This window comes from Temnothorax curvispinosus, unplaced genomic scaffold (genome assembly GCF_003070985.1).
Source record: "Temnothorax curvispinosus isolate PA1 unplaced genomic scaffold, ASM307098v1 QBEX01014323.1, whole genome shotgun sequence".
Taxonomy (NCBI): Eukaryota; Metazoa; Arthropoda; class Insecta; order Hymenoptera; family Formicidae; genus Temnothorax; species Temnothorax curvispinosus.
Window position 1 is genome coordinate 113,753 of NW_020224103.1, and position 17,222 is coordinate 130,974.

Consider the following 17,222-nt stretch of genomic DNA (forward strand, 5'->3'; position numbering starts at 1 on the left):
TCGACATGTCTTTAAAACGGATATTGAGTATCTCGCGTAATTGTTGTAAATAAAGAGGTATGATATATAATTTTATGTAAAAAGGATTCACTTAATTCTTTAAAAATAGTTAGAAAATAAATAGATATAATATTGATTAAAGTATATAACGTAGTTTATATATAAGAAAATTGTATATTAATCCAATATATATATATGTATATGTATATATATATTTTTTTTAAATAAATTACGAAATTATTAAAATAGGAACATAAAAGATTATTTTCCTAAAATATCATTAATTATTATTTTCAAAGAGTAAATTATTAACTGTCTGACATTTTACAATTTCCCAAAGGCTTAATAAAAATACTCATAAAACGCATAGCGAGTGCAATTTCACTTTAAATTACGTCCCAAGAAACACTCTCAAAGAATTATAAATATTTAGTTGCTTTAACTGTACACTTACTTATACATGTACACTTTGCAATTTCTTAATCCTCTTACAATTTCTATATGCTTCCTCCTTTTCTTCGGTTGACGCTTAAATATAAATTTATTTCAAAGGCAAAACGAAAAATGTGCTAAAAAAATTTAAATAAAGATTGTCGCTACTAATAAAGGAGGATCAATAGGTGATCTCAGTCCTTACAATTGTCGCAACCAATGAATAAATCTATCACGAAAAAAACATTATAATGAACCGAGCGCGCGGAAAAATATCGACCGTGTACTCCGTGTAAAAACTGCGGATACACGATGAAAAGTTATACGGAGGAAGGATGAAAGGGTGCCAGACGCTAGTCGTTAGCCAATGGTATTTCAGCGTCCAGCCGAAGAAATACCTTGTTTCATTTCAAGAGATGGAAATTGCGACGAGGAGAGAAATAAAGAGACTCCCGCAGGCTTGATCCCCTTGTATTTGCGGACGCCATTCGCAAATTAAAACCGCGAGTCTATGGGGTGTGCTAGTCGAAACCGTACCCGATATTACTTATATAAAATAAGTCAGTTGAAATGATAGATTTTTCGAAGAATTCCGAGTCGATCTCTTGGCGAAAGATTTGACAAAGTTCGTTATTTTTGCTGCATATCTTTGGTCTTTAATGTTAATTATCTGCGTTAATTATCGTTAAATTGAATTTCTGTTGAATTGAGCATCGATTCTTAGTTAAACTCCATAAAAAGTAAGACTTAAAAATTTATAATAGCTTTGTTATCAATTTTATCATCATGTCTATATTAAACAATGTACGATATATCACGTAATTCGCTAATTAACGGCGCGTTCCTAATAAGAATATTGTATGATTAAATACAATTTCACAGCAGATTACATCTCAATATCTACAATTCGCATCTAACGACCTGGCGCTGTAATTAACTACCTATCTGGAATCTGATATCCGTAGCATTGCATCTGAATGCAGCGTAACGCGCGTTTACCGTGAGGAGCTTTCCGCGGAATCGATCCCGCGATCACGTCCGCGGACGCGATCAGCATCCTTTCCCGCACGGGGGAAACTCCCGCGGCGTGGTACTCAAGTTTCCGCCGCGCGCAGAAATATCCCGAGACGAGAGAGATATAGCGCCCGAGGCACACGGGACTGCACTACTAATTGCATATCGCTCGCAGCATCATCATCGCCATCGTCGTCCTCCGCGACGGAACTACAGCTGCACGCGGGCTGCACGGCGCTCACGTCCGATGCGCGGCAACATCGGCCGCACGATGCAATTAGGCTTGAGATATTGCCTCCGGTAGTCATGACCGGTCTCCTCTCTTCCTTCGCCTCTCCCCTTTGTGCCTGTGTTCTAAATCGACGTATGGGTATTAATGCGGGTTATTAGCAATAAGCCGCGGAATCATATCCTAAGACGGTGATCGCGTGATCCCGAGATATATACGCGTATTCCGCGTATTTTTAGACCGCGAGTTGGCACGTTCGAGATTCTTGAATTTCGGACATTCGATCACTCTGGAAAGAGCATTCAGCAGACGCAATTTCGAGATTTTGGAATTTGATACCATGTTTTTAGATTTTTCGATACATATATTTTCGTCGTACTCGGGGTTTCTGTTTTTTTTTTCAATAATTTTTTAAATTTATTTCATAAATTCAATTTCAGATCTGCTTGAATTTCAGATTCAGATTCTCGGACCTCGAGATTCCTTTGAACACATTTGATCTCTTTGAAAAGAGAATCCAGTAATATTTTCGGAATTTTTAAAAATTCCATATTTCTAGATTTTTGATATAAATTCTTTTGACACCTGATTTCTCCGATTTTCTTCGGTACTTTTTAAATATATTTTGTGTACTCTATTTCAGATCCGTTTGTGTTTTGACGTCCTTACGTGGCTATTTACTACGCGATAATGATCCTCCTGAAAGTAAATGTTTCGGCGTAGCGAAATTTACGAGGATTCGGGACTTTACGACAAGAGAGATCGTAAGGGTAAACAGCACACCCGCCCAACTCTTAAAGTTCGCGCGTATCGTAAATCGAGTACCCAAAAGGCCGGCGGCGATAAAGCGAACGGCGTCGCCGAGTTGTAAACCCCCGAAGTGGTGGGTGCAAATGATAGTTGCGAATGGGGTGCGAAGAGGAGGAAAGAATCGACGGACGGGTGACGGGGGTGGTTTGATACTCGTCGAAACGAGAAAGAAATTAGGTGGAGCGCTGGAGGTGACGCGCGGAATGATCGCATGAAAATTTATCGGCGGTAGTATGTCGGCGGTGTGTCAACAGGGGGGTTTGACTCTCCGAGGGCTGCTCGCATTCAGAAATCTCTTCCTTCCCACGAAATCCTTTAACATCTTCAATATCCCTGCGAGGCTAAATTTTTGACAATGTTAAATTCTTTCGGTAATTTTTTTCAATACAAATTGTGTTGTGAATGCAGAAAGATAAAATTGTAAAATTATGTATACATTTAATTCTGCAAAGAGATTTTATGTTTACCATCGTTTAATAATTATATTTATACAATACGTATTATTTCTGAAATATATCATGTAAGTGAAACAATAGCCGTTTGAAAATATCACGTGTTTTTCATTCTTTTGTTATGAAAGCTTTTAAAACATTCGTACGGTAAACATACGTGTAGTAAATTAAAAAAGATTCGCAGTGTTTTTGATAGAATAATAAAAAATATAAAATATTTTTTATTTTATATTATGTGTGATTTTAAAAAGTTAATATTTACATTACGCTAACTTTAATTGTTATATACATCAATTTATTTTATATTATTTTCATAAACATTTTTTCAATAATTATATTACATCACAACATCACACACACAATATAATTATTATCTATTTGAAAAGTTTATAAAATAATATAGTAACTAACAAGTAATATAGTAACTAACTAGAATTATATATGTGTAAGATAAATAGTATATACAAATATTTAGTAAATATATGTAGGTAAATAAGGTAAAAAATATTTATATATATTTCATATTTTTTATTTTTTTATAAAATGTAAATGTATATGGGGCGCGATATACATGGCGACGTTAACGTTCGAATCGAAGTTTGCAAAAGGAAGATTCCAAGTGGTCGCCAGAGCTGTTCCCTTCCTCCGTCTCGCTGGACGCACCGATGCGTCCGGATAATAAGTGCCGTCGCCGACCGCGGCATTTATGATACGCGATGCGCTTCTACGAAGTGAATTGATCGCGGATTCGCGGAACATCATCTATCCACCTACCTACGCGCACCTCGCGCGCAAAAAGTCAGATTAAATCGACCCAATTCCCCGACGCTAGTAATTCACCGCGCGTAACTGAGCGCCCGTAATTCATAAATCCATCTCCCGCGGACCCCCGCAATTGCGCGCGCCACCAGATTGCCGCTGCACGCACCGTATTCGCTCCGTGCACGCCGTCTCGGAGTCGATTCTCCGTAATATTTTTAAGCAAAAAAATAAATCTTGACCCTATAAACCAGGTTCCCCCCTTAAATACAGGTTTTAGTTTTATTTGCGCACCACGTTCCGCGCCCGACTCGCATTCGCTGTTAAATCTTTGACACTTTCACGAGTCTAATTATATTATTGAATTTATTAAATAACATTTATATTTAATAATTTTCTGCTTTGCATAATTATGTGTTTGTGAAAGTCTACAATTGTAAAATAATAATAAACAATCGCGGATGTGTGTGTGTGTGTGTGCGTATGTCGCGTTTAGCAAACAATAAGTTTGATTCATGCGAATCTACATAACAATGAATAATTAAGATTTCTTTCAATTTTTTCTAGCGCCAATGAACCACTTGTCGGATGGATAGAGAATATGTTTGGGCCACTAGGCCTTATGGTGACTTCGCTACTTGGAATCACAAGATTTTATCGTTATACTCCCGATTTCGGAACAAATATAGTGCCCGTCAACTTTGCGGTAATTTTTTAATCGCTAGTGCGTGGGACGTCTTTAATCGATTCAGGTATGATCAGGTATTTGACCAACATTTCCGTAACTAATTTACTCTAAATTTTATTTCTTCTATTTTGAACATTGAGATGGAGAGAAAGCGACGGAGGAATGAAACGAAGAAGGAGAAGAGGTGCCGAGCGTGCGTGAGCTGGACAGATCGTCCGCCGCACGGCAAGAAGAAGGAAAGAGAAGGACGGGGTGGGGGGGAGAACGGAGAGAGAGGAATACGGAGATGGGGTAATAAAGTATCCAGATCGGCCGTCGCACGGCAAGATGACGGAAGAGGAGAACGGGGGGGGGGGAGAATGGAGAGTGAAAGGTGATGCCCATGTAACCAACGTGGGACCATGTGAGATTATATGCCATGTTGTAATTTTTATTAAGGCAATCATGTTTTCTCAAAGATCAAAAGTGAAATTTTTTGCGCGTCGAAAATTTTAAATATTTTAAATATTATTTTTTCTCCGAATCTCAAGATACGATTTTATAGTCAGACTTACGACACATCCGTGTAGTAATAAAATCCTGTCTCTTTTCGCTATAAATTCTTTACAGTCATTTTGATGCTTTAACCCAAGGTTACTATTATAAGCCTCGACATTTTCGCATAAGAGTTTTCGTCTTAGAATGTTCCACATAATTTGTCAGTAAAACGGAGTCCGGTCTTTTTGGAATACGCTGATGTATATACACAGAAATAACATTAGACTATACTAATTGTAAGATCCAAGCTTGTACTGTAAATGGCATTTTATACTAATTTGATTAACAAATAAAGTTAACAATGGATATTGTGAATACGCAATATAATCTCAAATCTATTATATAAATATAAATTCTGTATTATAATGTACAATTATCGGGAAATAAATGCATTTAAACAGTTAAAAAGTTTTTCTTAAATATAAACGTGTAAGCCTAATAATATTGTTCCACTTGCGGTGAAAGGGCCACGTTCACCGTTATAATCGTAGCCAAAAGTTTCGCGGGCGTTCGGCTGTCTTTCCGTACAGCGCGACCTTCATACACTTTTATATTTGGCATATGGTGTTGTAACGTAATCTTTTTCTATCTATAATAATATAAATTAAATTAAAATCTTTAATGTTTGATATAATTATATACATAAAGATTTATTATAAAGAGAGCTAACCTTTTCTTTCTTGTTTCTTTTCTCTCTATTTTTTCTTTCTTCTCTCTTTCCTATTCTGTTCCTCTTGCCTTTTTTCGGAAATTTTTTTCGACATCACTTATTTTTTTTTTTTACAAGCTTTCGTTTCTTCGCCTCTTCTTTTACGATTTCAAGAAGTATTTCATCTATGACCAGTTTTATCCATGTTACAGTTTCTTCATACTTTATGAATACTTCAAGGAGTTTTTCGTCCATACCATCATCCAAAACTGAAGAATTTAAAAAATGTTATTTTTTATTTAAAAAAAATTAAATTATTATATTTATATAATAATTTTTTTAAATTTACTTTTTCTAAATTCTTCAATTTCTTTCTTTTTATTATCCATTTTCTTAATTTCTGAATAAAAATATCCGGAATCTTCGTGTACCTACTACAATTTTTTTTCTTATAGATTAATATCTTCTTAAAGTATTAATACTTTAAATGACATTTCTTAAAATGATATTTATTATGTGAACCTTTTGTATATAATTAGAAAAGTTGCCAATAATTAATACTAAATTGTCAAAAAATATCAATTTATGAAAAGTCTCAATTGTTGAGACTTGAGATGTAGCCTTTAAAGGTTAAAAATTTTAAAATATTGGCAATTTTTCTAATTCTATTCTTCAATCTTCCCTATTTCATATTTTCTACATACATACACACATACACACATACCGACATTTTTTAAAATAGCGATTTTTCGACGTTTTAGAACATTCTAAACACATTGGCAGCGGCAACTAAAAAAAATTTTTTTTTACGAAAACAAAGCTTCCTCTATGAGGAAGCAAAAAAAAAAGAAAAAAAAACTCTGGGAAGGTTTTGGTAGCAGAAGAATTAAGGCTGGGAATTCCGCGCATATAAAAGCCTCTTAGCGGAGTTACGAAACTAGCGATCTAGAACGCCTGCCTCAGCCACGACGTTGTGTCCTTTCTAAGCATTCTAAACATTCCTATGTAAAATAAGATCTTCCGGATTCATACAATGGCAATAATAAAGTTCAATTTTAACAATTCAAGCAATAAAAACCATATATTGATACATATTGAAGTACTGCGTTTCAAGAACAACATATTAATATTGAAGTGTTATGTTTGTTTCAATGTAACGTTTTATTTGATGAGATAAAAAAATTTGAAATACAATATTGCACGAGTGCGTATCGCACAATTTTTCATCGTCCGTTCCATCGCAAATATCAGAATTTCGCAGCACCACAGACACTCTTGCGGATTGACCGGCTTTCGGATGCTGCGCACGTCTGGATCGCCTTTGTAACGACGGGAATCGATCTCGGCGGCGACAAAGAGAGTCGGGCGGCGATTGGCAACAACGTTTCACCCGGGGCGAATCGCAATTTGGCGAAAATCGAATTCATCGTCGTCGTCAGGACGATCGCGGGGGGTTCCGCCGGACGATCGGGTTTCTGTTTCGCCGAATAATAACTGCCAACGGGCGCGTGGACGCGGACGTGAATTTATACACGCGCGGAGTCGGAATGCACCGCGTAAATACCTGGGGCGAAAAATTGCAGCGTCGATCTCTGTCGACGCGTTGGTTTGCATTTGTTACGCGGAGCCCGGGCGAGAAAAAACTGTCCGCGCCGCGCCGCTGAAATTGCGACAATTTGATTCGCCGTAGGTACGTTCGCCGTAGGTTGATCAATGAAACGGCCCGGCGGAAATTAGTTGTCGCGTACACGACGATAATGCGCGGTGATAAAAGCGAACCGGACAGCTTCCCGCGAATTATTCGGCAGTTACCGTCCAAATATGTCGAGCTTGAGCTATAATTTTATAAGCGTATTTAATCAAACAGATGTGGATTACACGAATAATCGTACTGTTTGGGTAGAAATCAGCAAAATTTCGCACTTCTATATGAATAATTATTCTATATGTATTATATACATACATATACGTGTATATGTACAATAAATGTAAAATTGATAAAATAATGGCAAATTCGATAAAGATTTTAAATCACGTATGTGTGTGAATTCCAATAAAAAAAAAACCTAATAATAAATCGTACTCAAAGAATTAGTTACAGCTGGAAAGAGACAATAAGTGCATTGAAAAGATAAAACTTAATATTCTAATAGTCCAATTTAGAATATATACAAATATTAAATTATTAAAATATTTTGTTTAATAATTCGAGATATTTAATATTCCGTTAAAAATGTATAAAAATTTTCTGCAGGATTAAGAAAGCTTAAATATTTGAAATGTCTGCCAATTAGGAATTTAAAATTCTTTTCGGATGGAAAATGAATTAAAAACTCTCTCGTTGGTAGAAAATGAATTGAAAACTCTTTTAACCCTAATAAGTCACACTGGGTAAAATACACCCCAGCGTTTTTTTGACTTCGAAAACGACCCAGTAAACCAATGGAAATGGGCCTTGTGCCGCTATCTACAGGTAGTTGGGACCTTCTAGTATCGATCCCCGTCGGTAATATATTTTTCGGCCCGTTAATTCTCTCTCGGCAGCCGTTCAAAGTGGGCGTCTCGGAATTGTGGGGTGTATTTCACCCAGTGTGACTCATTCGTAATAATTTGAGTTTTTTGAGTATTTTTTTTTCGTTTCTCGTTGTTTCAAAGTGAAGAGGCAAATACAGTTGTTTTTCGTTGCTTAGAATTTTTAAAAAAATTTTACTGTGTAATTATTCATGAAAAGTAGATGGCTTATAACTTGCGCTCCCGTACAATTCGCGAGGAATTGCTTGAGGAGTCCGAAGGACAGCCAATTCGATGGCGAATATTTTTCGGCATACTATATAGACCAAGCCGCAGTCAATGCACGAATTTTGCTTAAATGGAAAAATAGCATGCGAGGAGACACCAGTAACGTGACGGCAGAGTCGTGCCTTAATTAAATATAATTACATTTGATCAAGGCACACCTGCAAGAACGATACACAATATCAACAATTCGCAAGGACGTCAAATGCGGTATTGCGAATATCCTGCACCTCCAGGACAGGCCTGCATTTGGAGAGGACCGCCCAAAATTGGATAGACAAAAAAAAATGTAAAATTTGCCCGAAAGAAACTGATAAAAAGACGAGCTCCATGTGTCCCACTTGCCTTCGACCGATGTGCGACAAGCATCGGGCATATTTATGCGTTGAATGTGCCATGCCTATGACATCGAATAAAAAAATGTAACTTTTTCATTTACTTAAAGTATGTAATTTGCAACGTAAATATATTTTTTTCATATTTTTTAAACCATTTTTCATAAATATATTGCTATTTTTTCCATAAAAATGTCCTTTTTATTTTTCCGCAAAAAATCGCACCTTTATACCTCAAAATAAATATACTTTTTGGAACGGTCGCATAAACTGCAATAATCAGTGAAAAGTGCATCATCTGAGGATGAAAAAACCGTTTAAAAAATTAAAATATCTTAAAAATTGAAAAAGTTACATTAGTTTTTGTGAAAAATGGCACTTTTCCGACTTTTTTTTTTCAACAATTTTTTTACATATGTTAAATTAATTTTTTGCAAATCAAACCTATACAGTTTTTTTAAGGAAGACTTAAACTACTACAGAATATTTTTTTTTTAAGGTTCATCTACAATTTTTTATACACGTGCAAACACGCTGGGGTGTATTTCACCCAGTGTGACCGGTACGGGATTCTCGGGAAGTGTGACTCATTAGGGTTAAGCAATCGCATTCGCAATGAAGGACTACGCATCGAGGCGACAGTAATCCGTTGCACTTATGCTGATATGGTCGAGTCGAACACAAACGTCAAGCGCGCGTGGCACTGCCTTTGTTTCGAAGAACCCCGATTAAAGATTCCCCGAACGCGTTCCCGTAATTTAACGACGCCTTTAACAGCACCTACCTCGAAAAACAGGCCAAACAAAATAGTCGTTGTAATGATAACCCTGATACGCTTCGCTTGTCGTCCCAAGAACCGGCTGATAAGCCAACGAGGCGCGATTAAGACAATTGTTAACGTTTTGCCGACACCTAGCTCGCTAACGAGTGACTCATCAATTGGCAACTATAAAAAAAAAGAGCGAAATCTATTCCAAATAAAGGAATCACGTTTCTTGAAAAGTACACATGAATGTTTTATCCTTTTCTAGCCCTTGTGCAATCATTCTCTTTAATCTAATCTTACTTTTCTATGAACGATACTATGTACGTAGGTAATAAAATACAAGTAATGAATTTTTTAAACCATATATGTATCTTCTTAGAATACGTTCAAAAATTCTCGAATATCTTGTGTGGTGAGGAAGTCTCATTATGAGATTGAAAGCTATCCCTTTTTTCCAATCTTTTGGGAAAATGCAAAGATTAAGAATCATAAGAACACGCGATTTCCTCTTGCAATTGCGGCGGCCGCGCTCTTCCGAAAGTCAAACTGCGGCACATCTGGGACGCGTCATCGGTGAACAGATGCGGAGCGGTGCATACCGCGGCGAGTGAACTCTTCCACGAAGGAGATTCGATTGGCCGTTCGCGGAATCTTCTACCTACGCACCTCGCTCGATCGCGTAACGCAGAAGACAGAGAGAGAGAGAGAGAAAGAGAGAGAACGAAAGAGGTCGGGTCGTATCAATTTTCCTGGCTGGCAATTTTCCGCGAAGCGATTGCTTTCTCAGCTCATGTAAGGAATTTATTCATTAATCCGGTCCCAAGGCACGCGAGGAAAAGCGTTTACTCTCGATTATTCTTATACTTGCATGATCTTTCTCTTCATTTTGCACAAAGTACGTTCGACACAAATGTATAGGACCAATGTAAATATACAGGATTTATAGAATCAATATAAAACAGAAAAAAATTCCAACGGTATACATGTTTGACTTTTTTTTAGTTAGTAGCTATATAAAGATATATATAAGTATAAGATATAAATATGTCATTGAATTACTGGATAAGTGAATCTATAAAAATCGGTTTTTTACGAACGAATTTACCAAATACAAATATACGCGATAAATTGTTTTAACTAGAAAATGTTTCAACGCTATATTCTTCAAACCTGTAAATTTTCTGATCTGTAAGATCATCTTTGATGTAGATTGATTGTAATGACTGAAAAGTATTTCGACGGCGCGGATAAAGTGTGAAGAGATAAAGAATTGAGCGGCCAACTTCAACGTGTGTACAAAGAGCTAAACGTCGCCGGTTTGGAATTCTCTCGGACGACTTCCGGCAAATTGCTGGACGAACTGGAAGTTGGTTATATCGACAGACGGAACGAGGAAGAACGGCGACGACGACGCCGCGGTGCACGAATGGTACGAATGGCACGAATGCGTGTTAAATCGAGGGGTTTATGAGCCGTTAGACGACCGGAAGTGAGGTCACTTCTATGATGAATATTAACTCGGCAATTCGCCCTCGTCGTTCGCGAAAAGACGCCCCGGCGAAATATTTCCAAAAAACGACGTTTTCCAACTGAATTCTAACACGTTATCACGACGATTTTCCGTGATAATTTTGTCTTGTAGAATCAATAAAGTGAGTAATCCCCCTGAATTTCTTACTCATCTCTCCCTCTTCCCCATACACATTTATGGAAATTGTTTTTAATTATAATAAAATTAAAAATTTATTTGAAAAATATATTAATTAAAAATTAAAAATTGACTTTGAAAAATATATAAATATATTTATATATTTATATCTCGTATTTGTGTGTATGTGTAATAATACATGAATGTATTAGCGTAAAGTGTGTATAATTAAATGTGTAATTAAATTAATGACGTAAAATTTATATTTTCCATGTTTTAAGCTTTATAATGCATATAAGTATTTAAAAAATTCACGAATATTGTGAACACATTAAGGACAATTAAGGAAAAAATTAATAGACATTGTAAATATTCATCAACATTTAACAATTTCAATAAATGTATAGTGAATGTTATTCTTCTGCTTCCCTGACTTTTCTATTCAAATCCCAAAAATTTGATGACCATTCCCGAAATAAATGATTCGTGTCTCCGGTCGGGAAATGCAGTTCCGATGTCATAAAACTCGAGGTGGCTCTATAATACAACACTTTTAAAGGCCCAGCCTGCCGTGCCGTGACCGAAAACACGCGCTGGAAAAGCGACTGACTGCCCGGAACTGATCAAATCCTACAGATAGGGGGATTTAATTGAAATTTCGGATCGATACATTCGCGGGCGTTCGATACGCACCCGCTGTGTTATCTCGCGTTATCGCGAGCTGGGATAAACGCGACGGCGACGAAATCTTTTTTATTTGAGAAAAAAAATTGATTTTTGATAAATTATTTCTCAGTATTTCGTTTTATCTCGTATTATCTTTTACTATCTTAAATCTATCGCTCGTGCCGTTTCTCGACGATCCATACATATGTTTTCTTTACACCGTAAGGTTGAAAAACAGAAGAAAAAAACAGGAAATAAAGGCGATTATATATTGTTTATAAAATAAACTCAACGTTCATCCTCTATATGTATATTCAGATCTCGACAACTTTTATCCGAATTCGTATTGTGCGACGAAAGAAACGTTCGTATATAAAACGGTAAGAGAGATTTTTTCCAGAATAACAAAGGTTCCGGACGCTGAAAAAGATCCGGAAAGAATCGCAGGGGGGTCTTCTCTCCCGTACGAGCCGATATTGTATCCCTGGCGGGATCTCGACATGACAGTATCATGATGACGAGGCTCTTTGACACGAATATCGAAAGCGAGTATCGTTTTGTCGGCGATTGACGTTTTGCAACGCTTTTTGCGACAACTCGTCCCCGATCGGTCAGTACCCTCCTCCGCGTCCGCCCTGCCCCCCTTTATTTTGAATGGGAGCGTCAAAGGCGGATCTTCGTGTGATCATCCGAATTTTGTGCTCTTTTTTTCGATCGCTGCAGCGATAGCGGATCCAATCGAACGCGTGCAGTTTTCCGATTGATGCATTCCTCTTTTCGTTGTTGTTATTGTAAACGTTTAAAAAAATCCGATTACTCCTCCGATTGTAAATATAATCGTTAGATATCTCTTGAAAAATTCGATGATATAGAAAGGAATTTTAGAAAGATACATTGAATATAAGTTGCGCCCCTATAGAATTTCAAGCGAATAAAATCCTGTAATACAAAAATTAATCTTTTGAACATACATATTATACTATTTAATTAAATGTATATTTATATTATTTGATCTTTTAAATAATATAAAACATTTTAAAGCTGAATATATAACGAAACAAATCAATGGAAAGTTTATGTTTATGCTGTAATAAAGTCATATTAATTCAATTTTAGTAATCTCTCTATCACGTCGATTAGACTAATCTAGAAGAAATCGTCTCATAAATATATCGATTTTTAATTAAGATACTTGGCTGCAATTGCATATGCAAATTATACAGCGATACAGGAGAGGTACCTGCGTATTATAATATTTCAATCACTCTCCGCGAATGACTCCTTTGATGTCGATCTTACTATTCATCGTTATCTTGTTCTCGTTCCACGCGACGTATTTCTATTAAATGTCGAATGGAGGTACGGTAAGGATCCTCCTTTGAGCTCCCAATGTAGGCTGATGGATGAATCCCATCAGGTTTATCCTAGGATATCCTACTTACCGAGTACAGAGAGAGTGATGTCGCCCTCCAAAGTGGTTGTGTCGTTACGTGCCTGGCAGGAGTACCGTCCCGCATCCGAGGCTCTCATCTCCTGCGTGTAGATCGTTTGATTCGCGCTCTCGGGATACAGGATAAAGTGGCTCTCGCCACCCGGCCAAGGGTAAGCCCTGTTGTCCTTGTACCTGGGACAGAAGTAACATAAACGTATTATTATGGTTACGAGCAAATGATCTCCACTGCTTGTCTGCCCGGGGTAAAAATGTTAAAAATAAATACACAGGAGGGTGTTAAGAGATCGACACATCGGGCTTTTCTTAAATGCTGTTCGATATTTTAGGAGTTGAGTTTCTGAAGAAAAGTTCATATAAACAATATGGGCTCAAAGGCCTTTTCGGAAATACGAGGTGTTGAAAATTCTAAAAAATTATCGTTTCTTCTGCTAAACGAAAGACGGTTTCACTTTCTATACCTTCGATAATACGAGCAATGATAAATTTACACATTACGCAAAATAATATAAGAAAAGAACAGAAAACATTTCTAGATACAAAGCTTTATCTTTTAACTCATTTCTTTCATTTTTTCAGTTCGTTGTTAAAGACAAGTTATATTTTTTCATTAAAAACATTTTTTTCTTTTTGAGGAGCGTTTATCGAGTGAATATTTTGAAAATTGACGAAAGAAAGACAACGGGCAGGATATTTTTCAAGAAACAATAATTTTTCGCGAAGAAACGGCGGCCGATCGTCTTGAAACGCGTCGCACTCAAGAACAAGCCCGATATTTCCGGGACGGGAATATCGATGGCTGTTCTTGAGAGCATTCGTTCCGCCGTAAAGATAAAAGTCGAGAGAACGAGCGCTCCTCGACAAACACTCGAAGTAAGGAAGAATCAGGAGCATTGAACCGTACGTGAAAATAAATCGTCTACTACGCCACCGCCGCGTTGCCGCCACCACCGCCGCAATGGCTTCGTTAATTTGTCGTTGCTGCTATTGCATTGCCTTTCCATTGTGTGCTGCCAATAATATCGTTAATAGTAATAGCAACGTAAAATACTCATTATTAGAGAATAGCTCAATAATAGCGATAACAAATGCAATGTAGCAATGAAGTATAATAATGGTTTATATACAATAATGCTAGAGAATATAATAATAGAAGCATAATATGTAATTGAATATTATAACAATACCTAATATACAGCCGTTATAATCGCGTCATTATACTCTTATCGTCAATATCTCGTAAAAACAACAATTTATTTTACAATAGTTCTTGTCCCACTTTCCAACGGGCGCGAATAAACTTCAGCTCCAATTTTTTTTTCTTCCGCGAGGACTATTTTTATCGTAATTTTCTAATTCGGCACCTGCGCTCCACGCGTTGAACGATCCCGTTACGAGAGAGCAAAGTTTTCTCTCGTCCTTCAGGTAGAGATCAAGGATTCAACGACGTTCCCACGAGAGGGAAAGAAAGTCTCTCTCCACATAAATCAATTTCTAGGGCACTACGCAAATCCACTTTCGTTTTGCCGGCGGATCAAAGAGACATCACGCGTGGATCCTGCGAATTTGACTTACACCGGAAGTTTCTACCCTTGCTTCCTCCGAGAGGTAGTTGCATGGAAAAAGGGGATTTCTTATTCCCTAATTCTCTTCGATTTCTTAAGCGATGATTTTATTTCTCTGTTCTGCTGCGCAGCAATCATTAATTTCCCGCATAAGGATATTCCCTTGCATCCTTGAATTCTTGCTCCTGGATACTTGAAAAAAATCAGACCATCCCCCTTATGTCAATACCATGAATGTGCGATTCGATCGAGGATTCGATAAATTTTGGAATTCGCATGCAAATTCTGGGGATCAAAATTTTTCTTGCAGATACCTATCAATTTTTACTTCAGATTTAAATTTAATTGTAAAATAAGTTTTGATTGCCCTCTCCTCCTTTAGTCAGAAAAGCACATTCATAGTTTTAGCGAAGGATAATATGTTCTTGATTCTTGTTATTAATCTGATATCATCTAAGATCTTCAACTATAAATCTCAGAAGATAAATTTCAGGTATTAAAACCGCAAATATTTTGCGACTCCTATATCAATCTTTGACTTTTTGCGTTTTTATATTTATATCTGCCTTAAATTCTTGGGCTCTTTCTGGGTTACTAAATCCTTGGTCCATGGATTCTCGTATTTGAGATCCTTGATATCAAAGCTCAGAGTTTAATAAAAATTTTCAATCTTGAATCCTCAATCCTTGGATTCTACTTAAAGATGTATGTTAGATAGCTATATGTAGTATAATTTGTGTTTTCTTGATTAAACATTGCAGTGTAGAGCTAATCTCAGAAATTATTCATAAACAACATGGTATCATTGGGACAGAAAAAGCGTAAAAATCGCAATTTTGTCCCATTTTCGTACTTGATATTGTTTAAATAAATCATTAAAAAATTGAATAAAAAATATAACCAGAAAATCTTAAAAAACCGTAATTGCAATTCTCGATGTCATAGAAGTGTACCATAAAAATTTCATTCATTTTTACCGTACATGAGTAGAGATACATATTATGATATTTACATGGGAAGTATATCTATATATATACAATTTCTGTAACTTTTAAAGCAAATATCTCAGAAACGGGTCAGGTAATCGATCGCAAATTTTACACAGGTTTTTGGGATATATAAGTGCACAATCTCTGTAAATTTCAGCTTTATATCCTGTTATTCATGTTATTTTGACATAATAAGTGACATACATCTTTAAGTATTTATTCTTTCTCATGCCCCTTTCTCTCAATCATCTATTAACAAAACTATCCTTAACAAAGATATCTTCTTGGCAGCAGATTCTCACGCAAAGAAATCATCAGCCCCCATCATATTCATGAAATTTTCACAGGCGGCAATCTTACCATCGTCGCGACGTCGTAAATAAAACATTTTTAATAAGCTGAACGACTCATCCTCATTCCCGAAGGAGTGACAGGACGATCGGCAATTTCGCCGTCACCATTAAAGATTCCTTTATTAAAGCTCTTCCTGCATCGACAGGATTTCTTTTACGAGCTACTGTTACGGGCGTACTTTGAATAAGAATTTTTAATAAAGAGCGCTTTCCACCCCTCCTTCCTGCTGGATCGGTCGCTCGTCCCTTTTCGCCAGGATAATTCCGAACTGGTTCGGATTCTAACGAGGATTCCGGTGCTACATAGCGGAACTTCCGAAGACTAATAAAGACACCGAAACATTGGAGGATCCGAGGACACTGAAAGTTCAGGACTCGGAGAAGATTCCGGTAACGCGAAGATCGAAAGACGTCAAGATATGAAAAGAACAAGATCCTTAAGTTTCGAAAGGATTAACCGAAGCAGAAAACTGGCAATACAAAAGTTTTAAAATTAGAAAAGAGACAAAACCGTAAGGTTACTCCGGAATAAATGAATTGCAATTAATGTATCTCTTTCTCACTGATACGAGAAATTCAATTTATAAACTTTAGATCTAGAAATGTAAGGACCGCGAATAGATTATTTAAATTATAGATTCGTTAGATAATTGAACCTTGCACTTCGAATGCTCGATTTTTATATTTAGAATTTTTTACTCTTTCGATTTCAAATTGAATTTCTCTAGATTCCTATAATTGTCCGATTGGCTTAAGATGTCAAATAAATTTTCGTTAATAGGCTCTCTCCCTGATGAAAGTGAAACAGAAAAAGAATCTAATTGTGAGATACAAGAGTTCCATAAATATGAGAACCGCTGAAAGTGCTCGGTTATAATTTGCAGCAAGCGATTTGCAAAAATGATCGTTTAATTATTATTGTATTCGAGCGTGTGGCATGCTGTTATCGGATCGCGAATTATACTCGGTCGTTAAACCTCATTTCCAATATGGAGCCGTGCATTCTGAAAATGTTCAGGGATCACTGGGTGTCCTTAATAACCTGAAACACGGTCGACTCGCGTAATTAACGCCAATTTTATTT

The 17,222-nt window shown here is 36.7% G+C and overlaps 1 protein-coding gene across 1 annotated transcript in view; it reads right to left on the reverse strand.

Moving 5' to 3' along the window:
• Window positions 1-13,405, reverse strand: part of LOC112464572 (interleukin-1 receptor accessory protein-like 1-B) — a gene marked incomplete at its 5' end in the record, with an annotated part of 64,229 nt that extends 50,824 nt beyond the window's left edge. Inside the window, one exon of the mRNA XM_025031641.1 lies at window positions 13,224-13,405. Within this exon, the coding sequence (XP_024887409.1) occupies window positions 13,224-13,405 (182 nt within the window). The remainder of the gene's footprint in view (window positions 1-13,223) is intronic.
• Window positions 13,406-17,222: the final 3,817 nt, after the last annotated feature.